This window comes from Xenopus laevis, chromosome 5S (assembly GCF_017654675.1).
Source record: "Xenopus laevis strain J_2021 chromosome 5S, Xenopus_laevis_v10.1, whole genome shotgun sequence".
In the NCBI taxonomy this organism is placed as follows: domain Eukaryota; kingdom Metazoa; phylum Chordata; class Amphibia; order Anura; family Pipidae; genus Xenopus; species Xenopus laevis.
This window is the reverse complement of record NC_054380.1, coordinates 42067445-42095399: the sequence shown is the minus strand read 5'-3', so window position 1 is coordinate 42095399 and position 27955 is coordinate 42067445. Positions and strand designations below refer to the sequence as shown.

General features: G+C 38.2%; 2 protein-coding genes across 2 annotated transcripts; one reads left to right on the top strand and one right to left on the bottom strand.

Annotated features, from left to right (window-relative positions):
- Window positions 1-5905: 5905 nt before the first annotated feature.
- LOC121394195 lies at window positions 5906-10504 on the bottom strand. The gene is made up of 2 exons (XM_041564442.1): window positions 8832-10504; window positions 5906-6498 (listed from the first exon to the last, which is right to left on the bottom strand). Exon 1 carries the CDS (start codon window positions 9731-9733, stop codon window positions 8834-8836), a length of 900 nt encoding a protein of 299 aa, XP_041420376.1. The 5' UTR covers window positions 9734-10504; the 3' UTR covers window positions 5906-6498; window positions 8832-8833.
- Window positions 10505-10537: 33 nt separating this feature from the next.
- On the top strand, window positions 10538-14834 carry LOC121394194. Its single transcript, XM_041564440.1, has 2 exons — window positions 10538-11908; window positions 14242-14834. Exon 1 carries the CDS (start codon window positions 11007-11009, stop codon window positions 11904-11906), a length of 900 nt encoding a protein of 299 aa, XP_041420374.1. The 5' UTR covers window positions 10538-11006; the 3' UTR covers window positions 11907-11908; window positions 14242-14834.
- Window positions 14835-27955: the final 13121 nt, after the last annotated feature.

The following is a 27955-nucleotide window of genomic DNA, read 5'->3' as shown; positions in this document are numbered from 1 at the left end:
CATTTATATGGCATATTTTTTCTGGCAACTGTGCTTCAGTGGCTGCGTCCAAAAAAACTGGGCAAACAATGCCTACAAGGTCAACGTATGGCAGTTGTTTAAAGAGAACAGTAGATTACTAGCCAGCAAGCTACCTAAGCTAAAATGTCCCTCAAATCCCTGCAGACTTCTGTCCCTCCAATACAGAGCAGTATCAAGCAGATTACTAGCCAGCAAACTTACTATCATCTGTCCCTGAAATCACTAACAGCTCTCCCCCTACACTATCTCTTCCAAGCACACACAGGCAGATTTTTCAGATACATTTTTGCCCTTGATCCCCCTCTGGCATGCCACTGTCCAGGTCGTTGCACCCTTTAAACAACTTTAAAATCATTTTTCTGGCCAGAAATGTCTTTTCTAGATGTTAAAGTTCGCCTTCCCATTGAAGTCTATGGGGTTCGCGAACCGTTCGCGAACCGCTCGCGTTTTTTGCGCAAGTTCGCGAATATGTTCGCGAACTTTTTTTCCGACGTTCGCTACATCCCTACTTGCGTCTATTCCTGCGCTCCCCTGCGGCTGAACGCCAAAAAATGGAACGCAGGGGAGCGCAGGTCGGAACGGCCGTGTGTAAGAGCCCTTATTGTAACATTACTCACAGGTAATTTTAGACCTTCTTTGATCTTCCTAGAGCTGATCATTGGCTCAGTCTTTGCCATTTTGCCTGTTCTTCTATCCATTTGAATGGTAGTTTTCCATTTTCTTTCAAGTTTTTCAGGTTTTGGTTGACATTTTAAAGCATTTGAGATAATTTAAGTTGAGCAGCTTATCATTTTCTGCACTTCTTTATATGTTTTCTCCTCTCCAATCAACTTTTAATCAAAGTACGCTGTTCATGAATGAATTCACTAATTGAACCTACTGACATCACAATTACAATCCCACACATCACAAAGGTAACCCTTATTTCATTTACTTCTGGCAGACAGTAACTTTTGGGTATGTACCCCTCAGTAGTTGCTTCTTGTGTAATACTTTGGTAATGAGAACCCTTTTTATAGGCCATAAACTTGGACTAAACCAGCTGATATTAATTTGCACTGATTGCTTTTTAAAACTGCCAGATTTCAGCAGGTTTCTTGGCTTTCAGTGCCTTTTTGTACCTCCTTCTTCATGTGTTCCTCCTTATTCCCTGTGTCATTCTACGTTATTACACATAACTAAATGTATGGACTTATTTGTTTTGAGTACTTTGTATGTGTAGACTACTTGAGTTGTAACCGAAATATATTTACTGAGAAAAATGTGTTCAATATTTGTTTTCCCCACTGTATATCTGTCCATCTTCATAAGTTGGAAGTTTTCTTACAATTTTGGAAAGATCCTATAACCACATAAAGTTAGAGGTGTTCTAGGAGGGGGAAACCTGACAATGTTAATTTTTTATTCCATTATCTTTAATTGTTTTAGCTGTTGGCAGCATTTGGGAGTCTATTCTCTACGTATATTCATAATAACTGAAGTATAGTATAGTGGTGTGGAACAGCTCTCCTGACAATTTTAGCAGAATTGTTAGCAGAATTCTGTATGCATAAATACTGCATACAAATTGCTGTTTCTCTTTAAGAAGTTGTAGATTTGGTATTCCTGACCCTGGCGATGGGTTGGTGTAAGATCTTAGCAGCAATTTGCGTTTTTTTGCCTGCCCAAATAAAAAAGATGTATTTGAATTGTCCTAAATAAACATAGAATCAGTGGAAGGACATTCATCTTGATAGAGTATATCCTACCTAAGCAGAATATATGTAAGGGTTTCTACTAGTAAACAGTTTGGGGGGCACTTTGCATGTAATTATATGACTTGCTGTATATTTAGAGACAAGATGCCTCATTTTAAACAACATTTTTGTTTTATATATAAGAATATTAAAGGTCAATAAACACATTTGTAAATACTACTGATAAATAAACTGATGCCAGAGGAAAAGTTAATGAAATATTCTTTGGTCTGATATAAACATGGGCTAATTTCCTTTGTAAAAATGAAATGCAAATACAAATCATAAATGTTTTCAGGTAACAAGCCTGTGCTGTATGACACTGGGTTATATCCATTCACCAGGAAAAAATTTACTTAAAGCAATGGATGTTTTGATCTCCACTACAGGAAGCAGTGATCAAACTGAGCCCTTAGTGCCAATGACTTGTGTTAATCATGCTGTCTGAGGAAATTATTCAGCAGCTGTTCCATCCGAGGAATTTATATATATATATATATATATATATAGATATATAGATAGATAGATAGATAGATAGATATATAGATATATAGATATATAGATATATAGATATATAGATATATAGATATATGGATTTTACAACCATATGGTAGAATCCCAGTGCACAGATAATACCTTTGCATAATGGACTTCTGTTTTTGTAAACCAACACATTCACAACAATGGGTGTTATCTACTGGTAATCGCACATGCTAATGTAGGGACCCCTACTGGGTAATCTGCCCTGCAGCTTTAAGGCCCCCACCTTTTTCTTAGAGTGATCTGCCAGGAGAGAATGACACTCCCCTGCTACACTGCTATATAGTGTGTGTAGGGAGTGGCCACTTCCTCTTTGGCCTGTGGATGGTGATCCAGCTGGGTGAGCTCAGGGGAGCCTGGGCACAGCTAGGCCCAGAAAGGCCCATGTGCTTTGGAAGAAGAAGTCGGGGACCAGGTAACCCCGTGAATGAGGAATAGTTGCACTAGGGCAGACTTGTTATAGTCTCTCTAGGAGAGAAAGGCAGAGAGGTGAGAGAGAAAGAGCAGCTGAAGCTCCAACAAGGATTTGCAGTAAGGGAGTAGCTTCCCAGAGGCTTTATGTGTTGCCTTCAGTCAGGGACCTCAGTGAAGAGGGACTGTAGGGTAGAAGCTGCTTCCTGACAACTTCCAGGAGGGAATGTGTGTGAATACTGCAAATGCCTAATGGAGACCTTTCCTCTGTGAGAAATGCCTAATGCCTGCAGCTCTGTGTGAGAAATGTGCTATTGCCTCAGCTCCTGCGTGACTACTAAACCTGTGGTCACTTGCCTCGTGCATAGTTAAATAAACCGTTTCTGTTTTACTGCAAGAACCTCCTGGCGCCCATTTTTTGTTGTATGCACAGTAGCCTGGGGGGATGTAGTTGCACTACACCATAGAGGGAACACTTCCACATGGCGAAGGCCCTGACCCTGTTGTGTGAAGTCGCGTGTAACCCATGCTTCTACTGCTAGCTGGACAGTTTAACTATTTGTGTGCTATGCAGCCCAAATAGGTGTTACACTAAGATTCAGGGGGATTAAGTCGCCTGGTGATAAATTGTCTCTTCTTCAGCTGGAAGGCTTTTTGGGGAGATTAGTCGCCCGGCGACTAATTCTTCCGAATCTTAGTGGGTGTGCCTTACCCTAATAGTGGCCAAGTATTGCACAAAACTAGCCAGTAAAATACCAGTAAAATACCAGCTGGAGCCAAGGAAAGTAATGTATTTTGACAGTAAATTTGTAATGCCTTACTGTCTTCAGCCCACACCTCATGCACCTCCTCACAATTATTTGGTCTGCTTCATCCAGCCATGCCATAGTCTCACCCTGACTAGTTTCCAAACCCTCCATGTGAAGTAATTTGCCTACCCTCTCATTCATGCCCTTTCTTCTACGTCATTGGTTGGTTAAGTTTCGGTAGAAAGGTGGTAACTCTGGTAATCTACCAATTGTGGACAGCTTCAGTTTTCATGTTTGTTTGGCGAACAAACTATAGGAAAACATTATGTTCAGCACTAGTCCTAATATTGAACAAGGTAGTATATTGCCCCTTTAAAATGCTTTAGTAGTAGTCACAGTCTTGCTAGTATACCATCTGCCTTTATTTCTGTGTATTTAGACCTGTGTCTCTTGACCCTGAGGAATATTTTCATGCATTTAGTATCTTCACCTAAATTGCAGTGATATGGCAACATGCAGTATTCTTTTAACAACTTTATAGTCTTTGTTTCCACCTGCTACATTTGGAGATAAGTCTTTTCAGAGAATTATCAGGTACAAATTTACTTTTATAAAAGACAACAATATTTATTGGAACAATAATAATCTCTATGGCCCTACTCAAGAAAAAAATAATGAACCTATTAATACACAGACCACCTTCAATCAATGTAATTGCATATTTTGTTATAATAAGAAGCATTCCAGATGCCATAAATAATCTTTTCTAAACTTAAGATTTCAAATTGATTTAAGAGAAATGTATCTTGGCTGAATTCTTCTTGAGTACAAAAAGTTCTTGCCAGAAAATCCAATATATAATCGGAACCAAATATGAATTTCCAGGTACTACAGTTTCAGAAAAGGATTAACTGTTACCCAAGAGTCTGTACATGTTTGTTTGAAAGTGAGCTCCTTTAATCATATTACAAACTATGTTATTAGTTAATACTGTCCATTTCGTTCAGCAGAATATGGTCCAAACTTCAGTCCGGTCAGTGGTGATATCATTTTACTGCTTCTGGAAACTGTCATATGCTATAATTTTACTGCTTCTGGAAACTGTGATAAGCAGATGTTGTATTGGTACTGGCAGCAGGCATTTGACACATAGGGCCTTATTTATCACAATTTAAAAAAAGTTAGACTAAACTAGAATCCACAATTGGACCATATTTATGATAATAAAAATCTCTATTTATTCATATCAGGGACAACATCTCGATAAAATCGAGTGAAAATCTGAATTGTGAGGTTTTTCCCCGAATTGGTCAATTTTTTTGGGCTTTTCCCAAAAAGCCAACATTTTTCAGATATTTCCCCGAAAAGCTTGAAATAGTTGGATTTTCTGAAAATTCAAGTTTTTTTCCCACTGAAAATTCAGAGTTTTTGGCATTCAGACTTTAATAAATAACCCCCATAATATGTTATTGAAATATTTTTTACACAGCACAGGACAGACACAGCTCTGGCAAATTCATGTGGCTACTTGCAGTCCCCTCTTTAGGTGCACTTAACACACACTGGAGGTAATTTATCTACACTTAGCAAATTTGCCCATGGGCAGTAAAACAAACCAAACTGTTGCATTCATTAAGTTACCTGCAGCCATCTGAAAAAAAAAGCAATCACTGATTTACTACACTGGGTTACTAATGGACATGGTCAGTACTTAGCAGTTTAAAGCTATCCATTTCTCTGGTTTAAGACTAAAACATTGCTCAGTACGAGTGTTTACTAGAAAATGTCTGTTTTCCATTGTATCTAGCAGTTAACAGTATGTCAAGACAGAAATACTGATTATTCCCACGTGTCACCTAAAAAATTATACAAATGTTACAAACATAATTTAAGTGTGCACAGGATGCACTGAAAAAAATTAATAAGCCATCCATTCTGCGACAGGGACTTGATGGAAGCTATGCATCTCGGTACTAAGAAGACTACAATTTAAAGACACTGAAATGTGTTATCGATGTGATATGCTTACAATATGAACTCATTTTTCATATCCAACCTCCTTTCCTCCCCTGAGAGAACACTCTATGCAGTAATACATTTGCTCATATCATGATTCCCTGCAGTCCAGGGCAATTCTAATTATGTCTTATGAGTTGCAGCAAGTTACAACACCGCCAGGACAAATTGTGTAGAATCACTGTTGCTATTTCAATTAATTAAAAAAAAAATTCAGTTGAGAAGAATTGCAGCATAATATTTTATATCCGGTATTATTTGCAAAGATAACTTCTGCTAAGTCAGTAGAGAAAGCTATTACGCTGAAGTAAAGTAGGTTGATACCAATTACACCATTACCTGCCTGTGCCACTGCTTCTGTCCCGATTAGAAGCCAAATATCTGTAGTTTCCGTGAGAGTTGTGGACAAATCAGGCTCAAAACCGCAGGTACTTTGCTGCAAGGTTTATTAAACACAACATGTTTCGAGCATTGTGGCTCTTTGTCAAGTGTTCACAGGTGCACATCGTACAAAAACTTTAAATACATTAGACTCCTCCCCTCCACCATCATTGGTAGACAGATTAACTTCACCCAATGGTTAAAAAGTGGTTAAAAGTAATTAAAAGACAAGGTCATCAGAGGTTACTGCTTCGGGGGTTTATTCGCCTAACCTCCATCAGTCCAATCCTTTTTGTGTCAAATTGGTGTCCCCTCCATTTGTGCCAAGTGTCCATTATTAAAAGTCCATATTAAAGTGTCCAAGTTAAAATCCAGGTTATTACACTTTACCCCTTTGTACTGCAATGAAGCCTACAATAAAGAGTCCAAAATTGCTTCAAGTATTCACTTAAGTGATCATTCATTTTATATACTGTAAATAGAGCACACGATAAGCACAAATACATCATATTTACTATTTTGCTTTTCATTTAATTTACCTGCCCTTATAGCGACATTGCCCAGTTTCTCTTACCACTCTGTAGTGCTGTAACTGTAGATTCTTGTTTCTATTCTACTCTGTATCTAAGGGCAGCCGCATATCTCTAGAAAGGATACAAAGTTATATTAGTACACAGGGATAGCAACATAGTATACACATTTGGGTTAACACTTATAGAAAACTTGCAACACTCCATTGGTCGTTCATACCTGCTGGGGCTAAACTGTTCAGTTTCTTTATCCAAACTGCTTCCCTCTGTAATAACAGTTTTCTAACATCCCCTCCTCTTTGTGGTGGCTCTACCACCTCTAACACCAACCATTTTAACTGGGACACATGATGTTTATTTATGTTAAAGTGTCGTGATACCGGGGTATCATTTGCCGTGCCATTTTTAAAGTTACGAATGTCCCCTTTATGCTCTTTTATTCTCTCTTTCACCTTACGACTTGTTTGTCCCACGTATACTATGCCACACGGGCATTTTAACATGTAGACCACCTGCTCCGTTTCACACGTAGCGTAACTGTGTAGCTGGATGTTACTTCCCTTTGTCGGATGTTGTACTTTATCCCCTTTTATAATGGATGGGCAACATACACAGCTTAGACAAGGAAAGGTGCCTTTAATGGGTTTACCTTTAAACAGTTTCCGCATTCTGCTTATTTTTGGTTCAGCAGGGCAGAGTATATCTCTGACTGTATGGCCTCTTTTATAACAGAATAGTGGTATATCTGTGGTTGTTTTACTTAATATCTTGTCGTTCTGTAAAATAGGCCAAAATTTCTTAACAATTTTCTCCACTTTCTTGCTATGCCTACCGTAAAGGCTCACTAGAGGAATTCTATGATTTTCCTTTTTTCTTTGGTTCTCAATTAATAATGTTTCTCTAGGTATTTTTTCCACCTCTTTTGCAGTAGAGGTCAATCTTTCTCTCTTATACCCTTTCTCTGTGAAGCGTTTAATCAATTCCCCTGCGGCTGTCTGATAACCGTCTTCCTCTGAAGCAATTCTCCTAGCTCGCATAAACTGGCCTTTTGGTATGGCATTAATGCATTTAGGGTTATGAAAACTTGAAGCATTCAAGAGATTATTACGGTCTGTGCTTTTTCTGTACAGATCTGTGCAGATTTTATTGTTCTTTAATGTTAATTGTACATCTAAAAAATTAAGGGATTTAACTGCCACCTCTTTAGTAAACTTAATTGTGGGGTGGCTTTGATTTGCTTCTTCCACCATAGTATGGAACTTCTCTATGTCTCCTTCCCAAACTACCAGGATATCGTCCACATATCTTTGGTATGTTACAATGTGTTTTTTATATCTATGCTGCAAAAAGAATTTATTTTCTAGATGGTGTACAAATAAATTGGCGAACGCTGGAGCGACCGCCGCACCCATCGATGTCCCCTGGGTCTGCCAATAGTACTTCCCCTTGAACCTAAAGTAATTCTTTTTCAAAACCATAGTAAGGCAATCTAACAGAAAATATATCAGGTTGTTTGGCAGGTTAGTTTCTAGTAGGTACTCTTCTATACACCTTATACCTTCCTCCTGTGGAATAGACGTGTAAAGACTTTCTATGTCAATGCTACATAAGGTGCAGTTTTCATTCACCCCTTCTAATGTATTGATTTTCCTTAATAATTCCCTTGTATCCTTCAGACAATTAGGTAGTTGTTTAGTCAATGGCTGCAAATAAAAATCCACGTATTTACTCAATGGTTCTAAAACTGAACCTATTCCAGATACGATAGGGCGACCCGGTGGATTCTCCACAGATTTATGTACCTTTGGCAACAAGTATAATACTGGGACTCTAGGATGGTCTATTGCTAAAAAATCTGCTGTTTTTTTACTAATTGTGCCATTTAACAATGCATCATTTACCATAAACATTATTTCTTTTTTTATATCTTGGGTTGGGTCTCTAGGGATTTTCAAATAATTCCCTGGGGTATCCAGCTGCCTCATCACCTCTTTTTCATACATACATTTATCCATCACTACTGTGGCGCCTCCTTTATCAGCTTTTTTAATCACTATTTTTTCGTTACTTTTAAGTTTTTTCAAGGCTGCTCTTTCGTTGAAGGATAAATTATGTTTCCCTGTATGTGAGGTTTCAAACTCTTTTTTAACCTCTGAGGTGACCACATATTCAAAAGCACTTAAGGCATCATTATTAACCATAGGTACGAAACTACTGGTCTTTTTAAAAGGACATGTATCGGTTGCATTTCTACTGGGATCTAATCCTGAATCTATTTTAGGGAAACACATTTTGATCTTCAAATTCCTTATAAATTTTTGAAAGTCAATTTCCCAGGCGATAAAATCAACCTGGGATGTAGGAACAAATCCTAGTCCTTTATTCAGAACTTTTTCTTCAGCAGGAGTAAGGGTATAAGACGAGATATTAAGTATATTGTTTTTTACCTTTATCTCCTCTTCCTGCTCGGATACTGCTCCCTTTGAATTGGTTCCCTTGGATTTCTTCTTTGTTGCTGCTCGTGTGTTCCTCCTAAAAAAGGCACGCTGTAATTGCCACAGGGGTTACTCGTGCTGCTGGTGGAAGGCGTAGAGGTGCTGCTCCTGCTGCTGTCTGACGACCGCTCCCTAGTGTAGCGTGGCTGGTAAGTCGTATATTCGCGCCCCCTCCTTCTGTTGGTGTTCCTTGCGCCGTATCGATATACCGGCTGAACTCTGTCTGGGTAAGGGGCCGGCAGGTCGGTCTGACTCACGGGCTCTTCCCCGTCTTGATAGAACCGCTGCCTTCTCCGCTCCTCTCGCCACGTGTAAACGCGGTTTTCTCTGAAGTCCTTGGCGTCACGCTCGAACTTACGCTGCTTCCTCTCTACTAGCTTTTCTCTATGTCGCAACAAGAGATCAGCGTGTTCGGCCAGGATGTTCTTTGTTACTTCTGTTCCCTCCTTAGCAGTCACCTTTTCTTTCAGGTCTGCAACCTTTAGGCGGACACTTTTCACTTTCTCCTGAAGACGCTCAATTGTCAGGACCATCAAATCCAGGCTGCACTTGTTGCATATTTCCTCCCAGCGTTTGGTTAACACTGAGTCATCTGCACACAGGTTTGGCTGTAGGTTAACCCTTAGTCCTCTAGGGATAAATCTTGCCTTTACATATTGTGCCAATGTTGAGATATGCAGGTTAATAGTAACTTCATTCTTTTGAAAACTATACAGTTCTCGTGCTAAATCTCTGTTTTCAGGTTTGTGCTCAGATATTGTAAGACTTGCCTCTATGCCTTCCAGTATCTCCTGGATTTCTTTTTCGCTATATGCGAATGTTGAGGCTCCCGACTCTGTCTGGCTGGGATTCATCGATGTGCTTGGTATTGTGTAATTAGATGGTATCAGTAGGGACTCAATTCAGCTGAAGTAAAGTAGGTTGATACCAATTACACCATTACCTGCCTGTGCCACTGCTTCTGTCCCGATTAGAAGCCAAATATCTGTAGTTTCCGTGAGAGTTGTGGACAAATCAGGCTCAAAACCGCAGGTACTTTGCTGCAAGGTTTATTAAACACAACATGTTTCGAGCATTGTGGCTCTTTGTCAAGTGTTCACAGGTGCACATCGTACAAAAACTTTAAATACATTAGACTCCTCCCCTCCACCATCATTGGTAGACAGATTAACTTCACCCAATGGTTAAAAAGTGGTTAAAAGTAATTAAAAGACAAGGTCATCAGAGGTTACTGCTTCGGGGGTTTATTCGCCTAACCTCCATCAGTCCAATCCTTTTTGTGTCAAATTGGTGTCCCCTCCATTTGTGCCAAGTGTCCATTATTAAAAGTCCATATTAAAGTGTCCAAGTTAAAATCCAGGTTATTACACTTTACCCCTTTGTACTGCAATGAAGCCTACAATAAAGAGTCCAAAATTGCTTCAAGTATTCACTTAAGTGATCATTCATTTTATATACTGTAAATAGAGCACACGATAAGCACAAATACATCATATTTACTATTTTGCTTTTCATTTAATTTACCTGCCCTTATAGCGACATTGCCCAGTTTCTCTTACCACTCTGTAGTGCTGTAACTGTAGATTCTTGTTTCTATTCTACTCTGTATCTAAGGGCAGCCGCATATCTCTGCTGGGGCTAAATATTATGGACTTTTAATAATGGACACTTGGCACAAATGGAGGGGACACCAATTTGACACAAAAAGGATTGGACTGATGGAGGTTAGGCGAATAAACCCCCGAAGCAGTAACCTCTGATGACCTTGTCTTTTAATTACTTTTAACCACTTTTTAACCATTGGGTGAAGTTAATCTGTCTACCAATGATGGTGGAGGGGAGGAGTCTAATGTATTTAAAGTTTTTGTACGATGTGCACCTGTGAACACTTGACAAAGAGCCACAATGCTCGAAACATGTTGTGTTTAATAAACCTTGCAGCAAAGTACCTGCGGTTTTGAGCCTGATTTGTCCACAACTCTCACGGAAACTACAGATATTTGGCTTCTAATCGGGACAGAAGCAGTGGCACAGGCAGGTAATGGTGTAATTGGTATCAACCTACTTTACTTCAGCTGAATTGAGTCCCTACTGATACCATCTAATTACACAATACCAAGCACATCGATGAATCCCAGCCAGACAGAGTCGGGAGCCTCAACATTCGCATATAGCGAAAAAGAAATCCAGGAGATACTGGAAGGCATAGAGGCAAGTCTTACAATATCTGAGCACAAACCTGAAAACAGAGATTTAGCACGAGAACTGTATAGTTTTCAAAAGAATGAAGTTACTATTAACCTGCATATCTCAACATTGGCACAATATGTAAAGGCAAGATTTATCCCTAGAGGACTAAGGGTTAACCTACAGCCAAACCTGTGTGCAGATGACTCAGTGTTAACCAAACGCTGGGAGGAAATATGCAACAAGTGCAGCCTGGATTTGATGGTCCTGACAATTGAGCGTCTTCAGGAGAAAGTGAAAAGTGTCCGCCTAAAGGTTGCAGACCTGAAAGAAAAGGTGACTGCTAAGGAGGGAACAGAAGTAACAAAGAACATCCTGGCCGAACACGCTGATCTCTTGTTGCGACATAGAGAAAAGCTAGTAGAGAGGAAGCAGCGTAAGTTCGAGCGTGACGCCAAGGACTTCAGAGAAAACCGCGTTTACACGTGGCGAGAGGAGCGGAGAAGGCAGCGGTTCTATCAAGACGGGGAAGAGCCCGTGAGTCAGACCGACCTGCCGGCCCCTTACCCAGACAGAGTTCAGCCGGTATATCGATACGGCGCAAGGAACACCAACAGAAGGAGGGGGCGCGAATATACGACTTACCAGCCACGCTACACTAGGGAGCGGTCGTCAGACAGCAGCAGGAGCAGCACCTCTACGCCTTCCACCAGCAGCACGAGTAACCCCTGTGGCAATTACAGCGTGCCTTTTTTAGGAGGAACACACGAGCAGCAACAAAGAAGAAATCCAAGGGAACCAATTCAAAGGGAGCAGTATCCGAGCAGGAAGAGGAGATAAAGGTAAAAAACAATATACTTAATATCTCGTCTTATACCCTTACTCCTGCTGAAGAAAAAGTTCTGAATAAAGGACTAGGATTTGTTCCTACATACCAGGTTGATTTTATCGCCTGGGAAATTGACTTTCAAAAATTTATAAGGAATTTGAAGATCAAAATGTGTTTCCCTAAAATAGATTCAGGATTAGATCCCAGTAGAAATGCAACCGATACATGTCCTTTTAAAAAGACCAGTAGTTTCGTACCTATGGTTAATAATGATGCCTTAAGTGCTTTTGAATATGTGGTCACCTCAGAGGTTAAAAAAGAGTTTGAAACCTCACATACAGGGAAACATAATTTATCCTTCAACGAAAGAGCAGCCTTGAAAAAACTTAAAAGTAACGAAAAAATAGTGATTAAAAAAGCTGATAAAGGAGGCGCCACAGTAGTGATGGATAAATGTATGTATGAAAAAGAGGTGATGAGGCAGCTGGATACCCCAGGGAATTATTTGAAAATCCCTAGAGACCCAACCCAAGATATAAAAAAAGAAATAATGTTTATGGTAAATGATGCATTGTTAAATGGCACAATTAGTAAAAAAACAGCAGATTTTTTAGCAATAGACCATCCTAGAGTCCCAGTATTATACTTGTTGCCAAAGGTACATAAATCTGTGGAGAATCCACCGGGTCGCCCTATCGTATCTGGAATAGGTTCAGTTTTAGAACCATTAAGTAAATACGTGGATTTTTATTTGCAGCCATTGACTAAACAACTACCTAATTGTCTGAAGGATACAAGGGAATTATTAAGGAAAATCAATACATTAGAAGGGGTGAATGAAAACTGCACCTTATGTAGCATTGACATAGAAAGTCTTTACACGTCTATTCCACAGGAGGAAGGTATAAGGTGTATAGAAGAGTACCTACTAGAAACTAACCTGCCAAACAACCTGATATATTTTCTGTTAGATTGCCTTACTATGGTTTTGAAAAAGAATTACTTTAGGTTCAAGGGGGAGTACTATTGGCAGACCCAGGGGACATCGATGGGTGCGGCGGTCGCTCCAGCGTTCGCCAATTTATTTGTACACCATCTAGAAAATAAATTCTTTTTGCAGCATAGATATAAAAAACACATTGTAACATACCAAAGATATGTGGACGATATCCTGGTAGTTTGGGAAGGAGACATAGAGAAGTTCCATACTATGGTGGAAGAAGCAAATCAAAGCCACCCCACAATTAAGTTTACTAAAGAGGTGGCAGTTAAATCCCTTAATTTTTTAGATGTACAATTAACATTAAAGAACAATAAAATCTGCACAGATCTGTACAGAAAAAGCACAGACCGTAATAATCTCTTGAATGCTTCAAGTTTTCATAACCCTAAATGCATTAATGCCATACCAAAAGGCCAGTTTATGCGAGCTAGGAGAATTGCTTCAGAGGAAGACGGTTATCAGACAGCCGCAGGGGAATTGATTAAACGCTTCACAGAGAAAGGGTATAAGAGAGAAAGATTGACCTCTACTGCAAAAGAGGTGGAAAAAATACCTAGAGAAACATTATTAATTGAGAACCAAAGAAAAAAGGAAAATCATAGAATTCCTCTAGTGAGCCTTTACGGTAGGCATAGCAAGAAAGTGGAGAAAATTGTTAAGAAATTTTGGCCTATTTTACAGAACGACAAGATATTAAGTAAAACAACCACAGATATACCACTATTCTGTTATAAAAGAGGCCATACAGTCAGAGATATACTCTGCCCTGCTGAACCAAAAATAAGCAGAATGCGGAAACTGTTTAAAGGTAAACCCATTAAAGGCACCTTTCCTTGTCTAAGCTGTGTATGTTGCCCATCCATTATAAAAGGGGATAAAGTACAACATCCGACAAAGGGAAGTAACATCCAGCTACACAGTTACGCTACGTGTGAAACGGAGCAGGTGGTCTACATGTTAAAATGCCCGTGTGGCATAGTATACGTGGGACAAACAAGTCGTAAGGTGAAAGAGAGAATAAAAGAGCATAAAGGGGACATTCGTAACTTTAAAAATGGCACGGCAAATGATACCCCGGTATCACGACACTTTAACATAAATAAACATCATGTGTCCCAGTTAAAATGGTTGGTGTTAGAGGTGGTAGAGCCACCACAAAGAGGAGGGGATGTTAGAAAACTGTTATTACAGAGGGAAGCAGTTTGGATAAAGAAACTGAACAGTTTAGCCCCAGCAGGTATGAACGACCAATGGAGTGTTGCAAGTTTTCTATAAGTGTTAACCCAAATGTGTATACTATGTTGCTATCCCTGTGTACTAATATAACTTTGTATCCTTTCTAGAGATATGCGGCTGCCCTTAGATACAGAGTAGAATAGAAACAAGAATCTACAGTTACAGCACTACAGAGTGGTAAGAGAAACTGGGCAATGTCGCTATAAGGGCAGGTAAATTAAATGAAAAGCAAAATAGTAAATATGATGTATTTGTGCTTATCGTGTGCTCTATTTACAGTATATAAAATGAATGATCACTTAAGTGAATACTTGAAGCAATTTTGGACTCTTTATTGTAGGCTTCATTGCAGTACAAAGGGGTAAAGTGTAATAACCTGGATTTTAACTTGGACACTTTAATATGGACTTTTAATAATGGACACTTGGCACAAATGGAGGGGACACCAATTTGACACAAAAAGGATTGGACTGATGGAGGTTAGGCGAATAAACCCCCGAAGCAGTAACCTCTGATGACCTTGTCTTTTAATTACTTTTAACCACTTTTTAACCATTGGGTGAAGTTAATCTGTCTACCAATGATGGTGGAGGGGAGGAGTCTAATGTATTTAAAGTTTTTGTACGATGTGCACCTGTGAACACTTGACAAAGAGCCACAATGCTCGAAACATGTTGTGTTTAATAAACCTTGCAGCAAAGTACCTGCGGTTTTGAGCCTGATTTGTCCACAACTCTCACGGAAACTACAGAGAAAGCTATTACCCCTTCGGCCTCGTGTTTTTATATGGTCATGAAACTTCTTGGTACTTATAATATCCTTATATTTTACAAGAGGTGGTACTTTATTCACTATATATAAGAAAAGCTACAGAGGCATTTTATTGCCAATAGATTAGCTGCAATAGTGCAAGATGGAATGCTATATTTATTCTGTAGAAAGTTTTACCATATCTGAGTAAGCTCTAGAAACTTACTGTTTGTTTAGGATAGGAGCTGCGGTGTTAACATGGTGTGACATCACTTCCTGCCTGAGTCTCTCCCTGCTCTGGGCTCAGATTACAGTAGAGAAGGGAGGGGGGGAGGAAGAGGAGCAAACTGAGCATGCTCTTGCCCAGGGCAATGAGGTTTAAGCTGAAGGCAGGAAGTCTGATACAGAAGTCCATGTGTACACAATAGAAGGAAAGAAATGCAGTGTTTCTTTTGACAGGGGACTCAGAGCAGCACTACTTTGGGGGCTTACTGGTATATTTAGATGGACCTTTCTGATAAGGCTTACTTAGTTTTAACCTTTCCTTCTCCTTTAAAGGAAAACTATACCCCTTAAACAATGTAGGCCTCTATAAAAATATATTACATAAAACAGCTTATATATATAAAACCTTGCTTCATGTAAATACTGTAAACCATAATATTATACTTTTTTTAATAGTATGTGCCATTCAGTATTCCTAAATAGAAAATTGCTATGTTAAGAAATAAGGGTCGCCCCCTGGGAACCATGCCAGGGAAAAGTTGCCAAATTTTTGTTCACTGTACAATTAATTTTCTTATAATAGCTGTCTAGAAAAAAGTCTTTCCACTAAGCTAAACTATTTTTGCTTGCCTTCTTGCTAGGAAAATAATGCAAAAAAAGTATTAAAGGAGGAGTGGGTTTGTATGAGTAGTAGCAAGGAGGGAGATGGCTCTGCCAGGCTTTAAAGGGGTTGCTCACTTTAAAATTAACTTTTAGTATAATGTAGAGCTTGATATTCTGAGACAATTTGCAACTGGTCTTTTACTTGTCATTTTCTGTGGGTTTCGAATGGTTTTGCTTTTTGTTCAGCAGCTCACCAGTTTTCAGCAGGTATATGGTTGCTAGGGTCCAACCAGACAGTAGTTTGACTGTGAGGCTGAAATTTGATAAAATGTATGCACTTATTTATCAAAAATCTAATGTGTGAGTTTGTGAATTCAAGCCACAGTACACTGTGAAGACAGTGAAGCATGGTGGCTCAATCATCATGACATGGGGATGTTTCTCATACTATAGTGCTGGGCCTATTTATCACATACCAGGGATCATGGATCAGTTTTAATACATCATAATACTTGAAGGGTCATGAAGCAGTGGTTTTACAACTAAATATTTGTTCAGTGATTCAAAGGAAAGCAAACATTTTTCAGGTTATTTTTCAGTTTATACAGTGAATGTCTGAGTTTTTAAAGAATAATGCAAACACTGCTATTTTTTTGAACAGCTTCATGTTCCCTTTTCTTCACTTTCTATAAAGGAATAACACAAATTTGATACATTTTTCTTCATGATTTGATTTGCAATGGAATGTGCAGTGTTCCCAATGAATTTGCGTATACGGCAATAAAAGCTATTATAAGGATTTTGAGCTTTTTTCACTTAATGAAAACACACTGCTATTATTCTGAACACAACTGTATATCCTGAAGTAAGCCGTTTAGCGGAAATAGATTCAAGTTCTGCTTGCAGCAGAGAGAGAGGCACACAAAAGTTTTAACACTTGTTTAAATCAGTTAAAGAGTTAAGGAGTTTGAATTTCAATACAGAATCTAAAGTTGCCAGGGACATTTTGGGCAATGACATACCCTTCCACAGACAATACTGACAATTGTCTCTGCTAAAACACTCGAATCATTTAATCACTCAAAAATGCATACATGATTACGCAATTTGAATGCAGAGTACTGTTGATGGCAGGATATATTCTGAAGTTTAGTAGCCACAACCAAGCACAGAGCGATAAATAAAACCGTGTTTCATTGTTCTTAACCTCCATTGATCCCCTGCCAGTCACATTCTGGTGACTGAATGAGGCCAGTTCATCCAGGGCATAATCAGCAAAAGCCACATTATTGTCTACATCAAATTTAATTTGCTGTAATAACTGCAGTAACTCTCCTAGGTTGTCCAGTGTTCTATGGCACTATATATGTGCCTGTACATTGTGGTGATTTTTTTCAAATCAGTTGCCCCAGTGAATTAAAGTTTTTTTTAAAAAAAACTTCACTACTTCAAAAACCTAACAAAGCAATACATACTGAAGGCTGAATTGCACAACTTTATATTCCTGCTAGAGAAAAGCCTGACAGTTAATACTAAATAAAGTTGTTTAGTACTTTGTTTAATAACTGTGACACAGTCTGAACTTTCCCATTTGCCTTATCTGTCCCTGTAACGAAATGAATAAATAAGTATAGTATAATAGATTCTTTTAAGCATTTACCAATGAGTCACTGAGCTGGACCGTTTCACAGAATAATGAAATGCAGAGCACTTTACAGTAGAAGATTTTAGGAAAGCATTAAAAACTTTTACTATGGTTGGGAATACAACATCCTTCAAGTTAATATTAAGCAAACTCTACTGAAAATAACTGAGCACTGTAAAATCTTTTTCCAGATAAAATAAGTATATTTGGCATTTTTTTCTGAATCTGCAACTTCCTGGCTATGTTAACAAAGTCTCCAAGGAATATGACCTTATTTACCCTAATGTGGAAAATATACAATGTTGGTAAATCTAAAACAACTGGACATGCTGAGTAATCATTGAAGATGTTTCACTACTCATCCAGTTCAACTGACTGGTGTGGGAAGTTCTCGGCAAATAAACTCTTCCACTAATCCAATCACAATGGCACATTGTAACTCTTTAAAGAGGTGACATCTGAAATTTACATAGGCATTGATTCTGGGTTAAAATCAGATCCAATGAAATGGCGGCCTTTACAGAACACATTAACTCAGTGGACAATAACATCAAGTTTACAAGGGAAGATGTCCATGAGAACAAACTTGCCTTTTTGGACTGTTTGATATGCATCTAAGAGGGGGGTAACTTGAAAATGGAAGTATACAGGAAACCCACTCATACGGATCAATATCTGCTGTTTGATTACCAAAAGACAAAGAGCAAAAACATCTCAGAGGAGCTTTGAAAGCGTGTGGCTACCCAGACTGGGCCTTTTTCAAAACAGCAGCAACCAAGCCCAACAGGAACACCAATAGAAATAACCGCCCAGAGACACATAGTAGGTGAAACATCGTCATCCCATATGTAGCTGGAGTGTCAAGAGAAACGCAGGAGGATTTTCAGCAAACACCGGTGTTTTTCAAACCTAGCAACACACTGAGACAAAAACTGGTACACCCAAAGGATCCAACACCAAAAGAAAAACAAAGCAATGTGGTATACGGAGTCCAGTGTAGCGAGGAATGCACAGATCTATATATTGGGGAGACAAAACAACTGCTCACCAAGCAATTGGCTCAGCATAGGAGGGCGAACTCTACAGGGCAAGACTTGGCTTTCTTTCTACACCTAAAAGACAAGGGACACTCCTTTGAAGATAGCAATGTCCAAATCTTGCATAAAGAAGACCATTGGTTTGAACGAGGCGTGAAAGAGGTGATTCATGTCAAGGTGGAGAAACCATCCCTGAACAGAGGCGGGGGCCTTCAACACCACCTGTCTGCTACATACAATGCTGTTCTAACATCTGTACCCCTGCGGATTCAGAACACTTCACACATCCATTCATGCAACTCTCACATGTAACACCTGTTTCTAAGAATTGCATGACACATTGGAGTAAACAAGGATTTTGAGGTTTTCCCTTTCTTATTGAGATGCGTTCCACTTTTTTTTGTTCATGCTTTTTTTGTTCGGATCTTTTAATAAATAAGTAGACTTTTGTATGTTTTTTTTAAAACATTTGTGGTTAAATCCCCTAAAAATACACAAATTCAAATTATTGTAAATATGACCTTATGTTGCGTATTTATTTATCACATCACCAGTGATGTTTCCCATAGCAACCAATCATCAATAAATTTGAACAGTCACTTACAAGTTAGAAAAAAAAAGCAAAGATCTAAATATATCCCTTAATGTGCCCATAGCTATTGTCATGGTCAGAGTAAAATGAAAATGTCTTAGTACAGTATTATTATTTAAGTTTGCTCATTCCTTACAGAATGTGATAATTCAGCAGACCCAAGAAGTCAAAAGATCTGAAATGTACCTCTGTGATTTAGGATTGCCTTGCATTTCTATAATGATTTTTAGTTCATAATTAAATCAAATTCTCATTTGTTCCTTACATACCTTCTAGTGGAAGGGAAAATATGCATGTCGTTAACATCCTGGGAATGTGTTTCCAATATAAATTTCAAGTGAACAGTACAGAACATTGCTGTTCTTTTTCAAGTGGAAAATTACATTTCTACTTGAATTCAAATACAATATATAATGTGTTCAACATTTTCTACTTAATGTTATGATCTGTTAAAATCTTAGACTATTCTAAATGAAATTAAACAATAATATTGGCTACTGTTATTCAATATCAGTTCTTAATTACATCAATTCAAACAAAAGTGTTCTATGTCTCCTGGCAGTATGAAAGTCTCAGCAAGTCAATAGGTTGGAGACCTTTCTTGAGTCAAAGTAGTTTAAAAGAAAATCAAATTAAACCATTAAGTAAGGAGGCCTTTATTCCATAATGAGAGCGGTGTCCAAATATAATAACCTTTGCCACTGACACTGCTGGGGTATTTCAAATGCTAGATTATTCAAGTGAGTCTCTGTTTCTGGGTAACAAACGCAAAAATATGTATATAGCTTTTCTGACTGATGATCTATTGGGTATATATATATAATAATAAAAACATAAAAACAGTCTTCTTATAAGCATTCTATTAAGTGCATTGGAGGGTTTATCTGCCGGCGTAAAAATGTCACATATAACATTAGCCTACAGCAGGGCTGTCTAACTGGCGACCCCCCTTGTGTGGCGCCCCACACAAAAGTCTGCCTGCTGTGTCTGCTTACCATGTGTAAAATTTAAAAGGTATCAGTACATAGATTAATTGACCTCTGAATTGTTTAAACCTCATTCAGGCTGTAATCCCCTGTATTCTTCACACATATAATCCCCCCCCTGCATTGTTCTCACTTGTAATGCCTCTATTGTTCAAGATCTGTACATCTGAAACTGCCCATTGTTCACCTGTTCACACTCATACAAACTGCTGGAGGGGCACCAGCACTGTGTCACTGTATGTAGCACAGTATGAACTGTCCATTTTAGAGTCCTGATAGGTTTCCCTGTCTCCTGCTCTGTTCTGCCTTCCCTATGCTCCTTGTGTGTGCCATTCTCTGCTTGCCCAGAACTGCTTGGGTGTGCCATTCTCTGCTTGCCTAGTGCAGCTTGAGTGTGCCATTCTCTGCTTGCCCAGTGCTGCTTGGGAGTGCCATTCTTTGCTTTCCCAGTGCTGCTTGAGTGTGCCATTCTCTGCTTGCCCAGTGCTGCTTAGGTGTGCCATTCTCTGCTTGCCCAGTGATGTTTGGGTGTGCCCTTCTCTGCTTGCCCTACACTACTTGTGGGATGTAAGCCTGGTAGGGGTTTGTTCTGGGGGTTTATTAGCATTTGGAAATTGTTGTTAGGGGCCCCTTAGGTGTTTCATCATGTGTTGGGGGTTGTTGTATTACCCACAGAGGAGGGAGGAGGAATATGGATTTAAGGGTATGTTTTAACATGACTTAAATTTTTCACATATGAGTGATGAGGGATATCCCTGCAGTGAGCACCAACCGTTTGTTTTTTTGTTGTTACCACCATTAATGTGCATATGATCTTAAAAGTTCTTGTGTTAATATGGGTGTGGTTTACAGTGGGTGTGGCTTAAAGGGGAGTGGTCAACACTGACTTCCATTATCGGCCATCCACCACGTAGACCAGAAAAATTTCGGCCCTCTGTTCTACAGAGGTTGGACAGCCCTGGCCTACAGTATTAATAGTACATACAAATTGTCACAGCTGACACCTGGGCTGCTGAAAACAAATATACACTTCCTGCATTTCGTGTCTCAAAAAGCCCCTAAAACTAAGTTAACTTAGAATGGCTAAATATGTATTTGTACTCTAATTTACTGCAATTTTTTGCAAAAGCTTTTATAACATTTCTGACAATCTGCTTAAAGCTTAACATACTCTATTTTATCTCCCACATGTTCTTGGGTACAAAGAAAGAATATTTATTATGTTTATTCTTTCAACCCAAGAACCTAAGGCGGGATAACCCAAGAACCCAAGGGGGGTCTAATGGTAAGCAGTGGTGTAACTACCTATACAGCAAACCCTGTGGGAGGCCCAGAGAATAATACAACCTAAATTTTACAACAGGCTTCTGAATAAATACCATACCAGCTAGGTCTTACAGCTTTAAAGAGCAAACAAAATAGGAGGATTGGACACTATGGAGTCTGCAGAGCTCTATGTGAATGAATGATCTTGGGCTGTCCTTCAGACTAAAATTTAGTTAGACACAAGCACAGGGGAAATTTCATCGCCTGCTTTACAATATGATGAGTTTCACTTGTAGAAATTTAGGCACAGGGAGGAACTGGGGAAGGTGCACTTCACTTTAAAGGGATACTGTCATGGGAAAAAATGTTTTTTTCAAAATGAATCAGTTAAAAGTGCTGCTCCAGCAGAATTCTGCACTGAAATCCATTTCTCAAAAGAGCAAACAGATTTTTTTATATTCAATTTTGAAATCTGACATGGGGCTAGACATTTTGTCCATTTCCCAGCTGCCCCTGGTCATGTGACTTGTGCCTGCACTTTAGGAGAGAAATGCTTTCTGGCAGGCTGCTATTTTTCCTTCTCAATGTAACTGAATGTGTCTCAGTGGGACATGGGTTTTTACTATTGATTGCTGTTCTTAGATCTACCAAGCAGCTGTTATCTTGTGTTAGGGAGCTGTTATCTGGTTACCTTCCCATTGTTCTTTTGTTTGGCTTGTGGGGGGGGGGGAAAGGGAGGGGGTGATATCACTCCAACTTGCAGTACAGCAGTAAAGAGTGATTGAAGTTTATCAGAGCACACAGCTGACCAGCTGCACACTATAATAATGAACCTATGAAAGGTTATTTTGTAAAATACTACATTTCTAAATTATATGCTTTACAGTAAGGAACTACAATGCTAGAATATTACATCAAACTGTATTTTATTGAGCTCTGCATTAGCAGATGTTAAGCACTATGACTTTTATCAATACAGACTGTATCTGTTGGGATCAATAGCTTATACAAGGACTGTTGCTTAATTTTATGGTTTCAAAACTAAATTGCATCCGATGAAATCAATATATTGAAGGGGTATTCTTACGTGGCATAAATGACTAAATCCACTACCATAACACAAAAGCAACTACCGTTGGTAATAGAGGTGGATTAAATAATTTTTATGGCAAACTGCACCTCTTTTTCTCTCTTGCAGACAAATAGGAAAGTAGCAAAACTGAATCAACAAAGGTTTTTACTTTGTTTAATTTTTTGAAATGTACAAAAAAATATTATAAGCCCTGGTTTGAATTCAGTATTCTATGCTAAAATGTTCACTGATTTGCACATCTTTCACTTTTCAGTGCCATATGTTGAGCAATAACATCCAAAAAGATAGAAATCATGACTCCTTTCCTCCTATTCCAACTTTTTCTTCTACGTTTTGCCTTATATGTCATTCTCTAACTCTTCCCTTTCACTTGGCTGGTTTCCACTTTACTTTCCACCTTCTATTTTTCACTTCCACTATCCATATCCACTTTATTCACCCTTCTCTGCCATCTCCTAAACCCAGTCTTCTTCTGTTCTCATCTATTCTGCCTTTTCTTGCGGTTTCATTCATTTTCACCCATTCCACTTTTATTTTTCGCATGTCACATTTTCTATAAGTTTTCCTCTTTATTTTATTTTCTTACTGCACTCCTTTCCCAGTTTTTGCTTTCCTTCTTAAAGGAGTGGTTCACCTTCAAGTTAACTTTTCATATATTATAGAATAGCCAATTCTAAGCATTTTTACAATTGCCCTTCATTATTTATTTTTTTTATAGTCTTTTAATTATTTGCCTTTTAAAAAAAAAAAAAAAAACTGACCCCATCTAAAACAAATGCTCTGTAAGGCTACACATTTATAGTTATTGCTCATTTGTATTACTCCTCTTTCTATTCAGGCCTCTCCGATTCATATTCTAGTCTCCCTTTCAAATAAATGGATGGTTGCTAGGATACTTGGACCCTATCAACCAGATTACTGAAACTGCAAACTGGAGAGCTGCTGAATAAAAAGCTAAATAAGTCAAAAACTGCAAATAATAAAACATGAAAACCAATTGCAAATTGTCTCAGAATATCATTCTCTACATTATACTAAAAGTTAATTTAAAGGTGAGCAACCCCTTTAATGTGTTCTATTTTCTCAACACTCCTATACTAAAACCTTCTGCCCTATTCCTTTCTTTTCCTCTTCTCCAACTTTCCTGTTGTTCTCCAGATGGACTTTATTTCCTCCAGAATGGACTGTTTGTAATTATGGTTATTTATTTGTAGTTATTTGTGTTATTTTCTCTGTTACTGTTCTTTTGATATATAATTTAATACACATATTTTGTGAACAACAAACTAGTTTATAATTTATGTTTGTACAAGGTTAATTTAGCCTGTAGTTTATAATTCTGATGCAAGCAAAGATCTTTTTGTAGTACTGGAATGATCCTTCGTAACATGAACCTTCATTTAACAAGGAAAGGGAGGTTCCCCTACCTTGTCCACTCTCTTCTATGAAGAAACATTTTGAATGAAACTGTTAAGTTGTATTGCTATTGAAAGCAGAGTTTGTCTGTCCCTTTCTATTGTCTGCCCTGATGGCCCAGAATTTTGAAACAATGTAAAACAAGCCAGTTTAATTGACTAAGACTTTTGCAACATTGTTTAAAAAGTAACAACCAGGAATTAAGCAAATGTTGCTTTCAAAAGCAATTGTTTCCTTTTAAAACTTTAAAACACTGTTTTAATAAATGCGTATTGCAAAGCTACATAGAATTTTATTAGGCACATTTTTATTTTGGGTTGACTTGCGCTTTAAGGGGATATTTAATTTTTAATTTTTACTTTTAGTATTGTCTAAGCAGTGATATTCTAAGGTAGTTTGCAATTAGTTTTTTGTGTGCATGGTAACAATTAGTTAACTTTTTATTCTAAAACAGCTAGTGGTTGCTTTATTTTCAGTACCAACCAGGCAGTGGTTTGGAAATATATATGAACAGATTCATAAGCTATAAAATAAGAACAACAATTAAAACAGAAAAATAAGAATAAAAACTAGAGGGCACTTGACCTTAGAATCTGTGGATAATTTTACTCATCAGAGCAATCATGGCTGTTCCAGCTATTATATCTAAGAAGGCTTTGTTCTACTGAACATAAATAAATGTAAAACCTAATTATAAATCAATCATTTTGTTCTTTTAAGGCACATGAGACATTTTTCTCGGCCAGTAAATTTTGGTTGAAAGGGGCCTAAAACTTTGCTGCCTGAACTACAGTACCTGTATTCACTACTCTGTTCTGGTCCCATACACACTTCAGGCAAGAACCTCCAAAACTGGCATTCACAGACGTTCTTAGTTTTAGTCAATGGCACGCATTACAGTGATTTTGGCAGGCATTGTGTTATTTCAGCTTTCATCCTAAAATATTGAATTATGATTTCAGTAATAAGTGATTAGTTTAAGAATATGTCAAATAAGATGAAAACTAAAACATGACTTTTTTTTGGGCGGCTGTTCACCATTCATAACCTTTTAAAATTTACTACCTGAAAGAAATAGATTTAATATTTTAACAGGTAACTTACTTTAATGTATATTGAAAGTACTTTCATTTTGTGTACTTGTATAGAGTATTTTCAATTTTAACAAACAAAGTTTTTTTTAGCTACCAACCACAGCGAAATCAGGAGAAAATTATAAAATTGATTTTAAAATACTGAATTAAGATCTCATATAACTATAACGGGAAATAGGATTCAAAACAATGAGTGGATGCTGAAATCTCCCAAAGCAGTATGGTTTACATTACTAAGTCATTAGGAAGACATATGATATATCAGACATATAAGAACTCCCTATAGGAAACTTAAAAATCTGTCAAAGCAGTTTTTTTCATAATCTTTAAATGTAAAAGCTTCCTCACCTGAGAATAAGGAGATTATTAGCAGGATATCCGGAATAAACTGATATCATCATTGCTTTAACATTTACAACATGTGATGACAGTTCTAGCTACTGTTTCTATTTTTCTTTTCTTTGTATATAAATGTTATAGAATCATGAAATCTCCAAAGTTACTACTGATATCTACAAAGGATTATGCAGGTTATGAACTTTGGTAGAAATAAAATAAATGCTAGTTATACTCTAAATGGTACAGTGTTGGGGCCACTAATTGAAAATGATTTGTGGCCTTTTGTGGACAACAAACTGTGTAACTCTAGGCAGTGCCACTTAGTGGCTACTAAAGCTAATATATACTGCATAAAAAACGGATGAAACCATACTTTAGCATCTTTATAGATCCCTGGTAAGGCCTTACCTTGAGTATGAAGTTTATTTTTGAGTTCAGCCGTTAAAGGGGCAGTATACCCCTTGTAGAACATTAGTTTTATAAATATGGTTTGTGCTGAACATACTTTTTGCCTTTTTGTTTTCTTAAAGGAAAATATTTGGTGTGCAGCACCTCCTTGACAGTGACACATCCTTATGATTTTTATAGGAACGTGTTGGTATCGTTTAGAGCTAAATAGGACAAACCGAGAACTTGAATCTACTTGATGTTAGATAATTAGATTACCCGTGCAACCCCCTCGACAACTTTATTGTGATTATTTTGTAATTAGGAGTCCATTATGTATGGGGGTTCCCTGTGTATTATTAAGACTAAATGCAGATATTAAGAACTAAGTACATGAGGTATTTAGCTTTAAACATTTAAGGGGAATTATTAGCATTTGTAAAATATGTTATTAAACATGCATTTTTATCATTAGAAGCTACTTAATGCCTTACCCACCCTGTACAACATAGTTATATAGTTAAATCTGGTTGAAAAAAGACCAAAGTCCATCCAGTTCAAAACCCCAAATGAAACCCCTCATCTATACATATACACACTGACCCCTCCATAAGCAAAACACCAATGGCACTACTGATGCTGTTGAACCAGTGTGGGTTGTTTATTATCTCATGAAAAAGTGTTTTAGGGGTAAAACACCCAAACTCTCCACAATTCTTTATTCTTTAGCAGAGCAAGTTGCTTGTGCTTTTCTAAGCGATCCCATCCGTTTTTTTGGGGTGGCACTCTGAACAATTTTTCCATTAACTTTCACAGGGAAGATTTCCAAACTCTTACAACGTTGAAGCCATGTTCACCAAACTCGAATAAGATAATCATGGGGTCACCTCGAATGCCCCTAAATGGGAAGAGCCAACAACAGCCAGTCAAATTTCACACATTGACTTTCAATGGGGAAATTAAACTGCTGCCAATGTTAGAGCTTTGAGGCCGCACTCATTACCTTGAATCACATAGTTATTGGGTGAACCCAAATAAAAAGGTGATATTGGTTGAATGTCCAAAAGTGGGGGGAGCCAACAACAGCATTGGCTCTGAACGGGGAAATTTAAGTTGCTGCCATTTTTACAGCTTTGAGGCCACACTCACCAAACTTGAACCACATAGTCATAGGTTCAACATGAATGGAAAGGCAATATGTGCTGGATGCACAAAAGTGGGAGGAGCCAAAAACAGCATTAACTACTACCACTTTTACAGCTTTGAGGCTATACTCAGCAAACTTTAGTCAAATAGTTATGTGCGGAACGAAAATGAAAAGGCAATATTGGTTGGATGCCCTTAATTGGGAGGAGCCAACAGCAGCATTGACCGTGAATGGGGAATTTAAATTGCTGTCACTCTTACAGTGTTGAGGCAACACTCACCACACTTGAATCACATAGTTATGGGGTGAACTTTACTGAAAATGCAATATTGGTTGGATGTCCAAAAGTGGAAGGAGCCAACAATAGCACTGACATTGAAATTGGAAATATAAATTGCTGCCACTGTTACAGATTTGAGGCCACACTCACCAAACTTGAATCACAGGCATGGGGTCAACCTGAATTAAAAAGTGATATCTGTTGGATGCCAAAAAGTAGGAGGAGCTATGAGCAGCAAATCAAATTTCACCCATTAACTTTCAATGCTGCCATTCTCAGAGTATTAATGCCAGGGTGCCCAAACTCTTCACAGTTGGTCACTAAGGGACTGCAGTTTTAGGTTTGAAAAAGTGGGCGGAACAACCAACAGCCAATCATATTTCTCATGTTTTTGGTTTAAATTTACGCCAGTGTCCCCAAACTTTGCATTCAGTCACTGGGTGATAATAATTATGGGTTTGTAAAAAGCAGGTGGAGCCACCAACAGCCAATCAGATTTCATCTGCTTAGTTTTATTGGTTTAAATTTAAAACACTTCCATCCTTACATTATGATCACACCATTGTTTTTGTAAAATTTTTTATGGGGGGCCCTGGTGCCACAATTGTTTTTTAACTTATAAGGGGCCCTCCCCATCCATGGCTTTTATAACTTGTGTTGGGGGGTTTGCCGTTTTTAGCGCTGATGTCTCTGTAGTCTTTTAACTGTGGCGTGGGGTGGACAGGATCTGTGGTGGGGCTCGGGGGCCGGGGTTGTAAGGGGTCCCTTGATTTCTAATGGCGGCCCTGTCAGTACTACTTTGATACTATATCCACAAATTCTACACACCTAAACTCCATTTACCTGTGTTTTTTTTCCTGAACAAGATGCAAAGTGCAAATGAACAAGGGAGTCCTTGATTAAAACCTACCTCGAGGAATTGCTCCTTTGAATGCTCTCTTTGGCATTGTATCCACACAAG

What these genes read in the sequence shown, in the direction of transcription:
- LOC121394194 (XM_041564440.1), top strand. Translation starts at nt 11,007, where the DNA reads ATGAATCCCAGCCAGACAGAGTCGGGAGCCTCAACATTCGCATATAGC.
- LOC121394195 (XM_041564442.1), bottom strand. Translation starts at nt 9,733, where the DNA reads ATGAATCCCAGCCAGACAGAGTCGGGAGCCTCAACATTCGCATATAGC.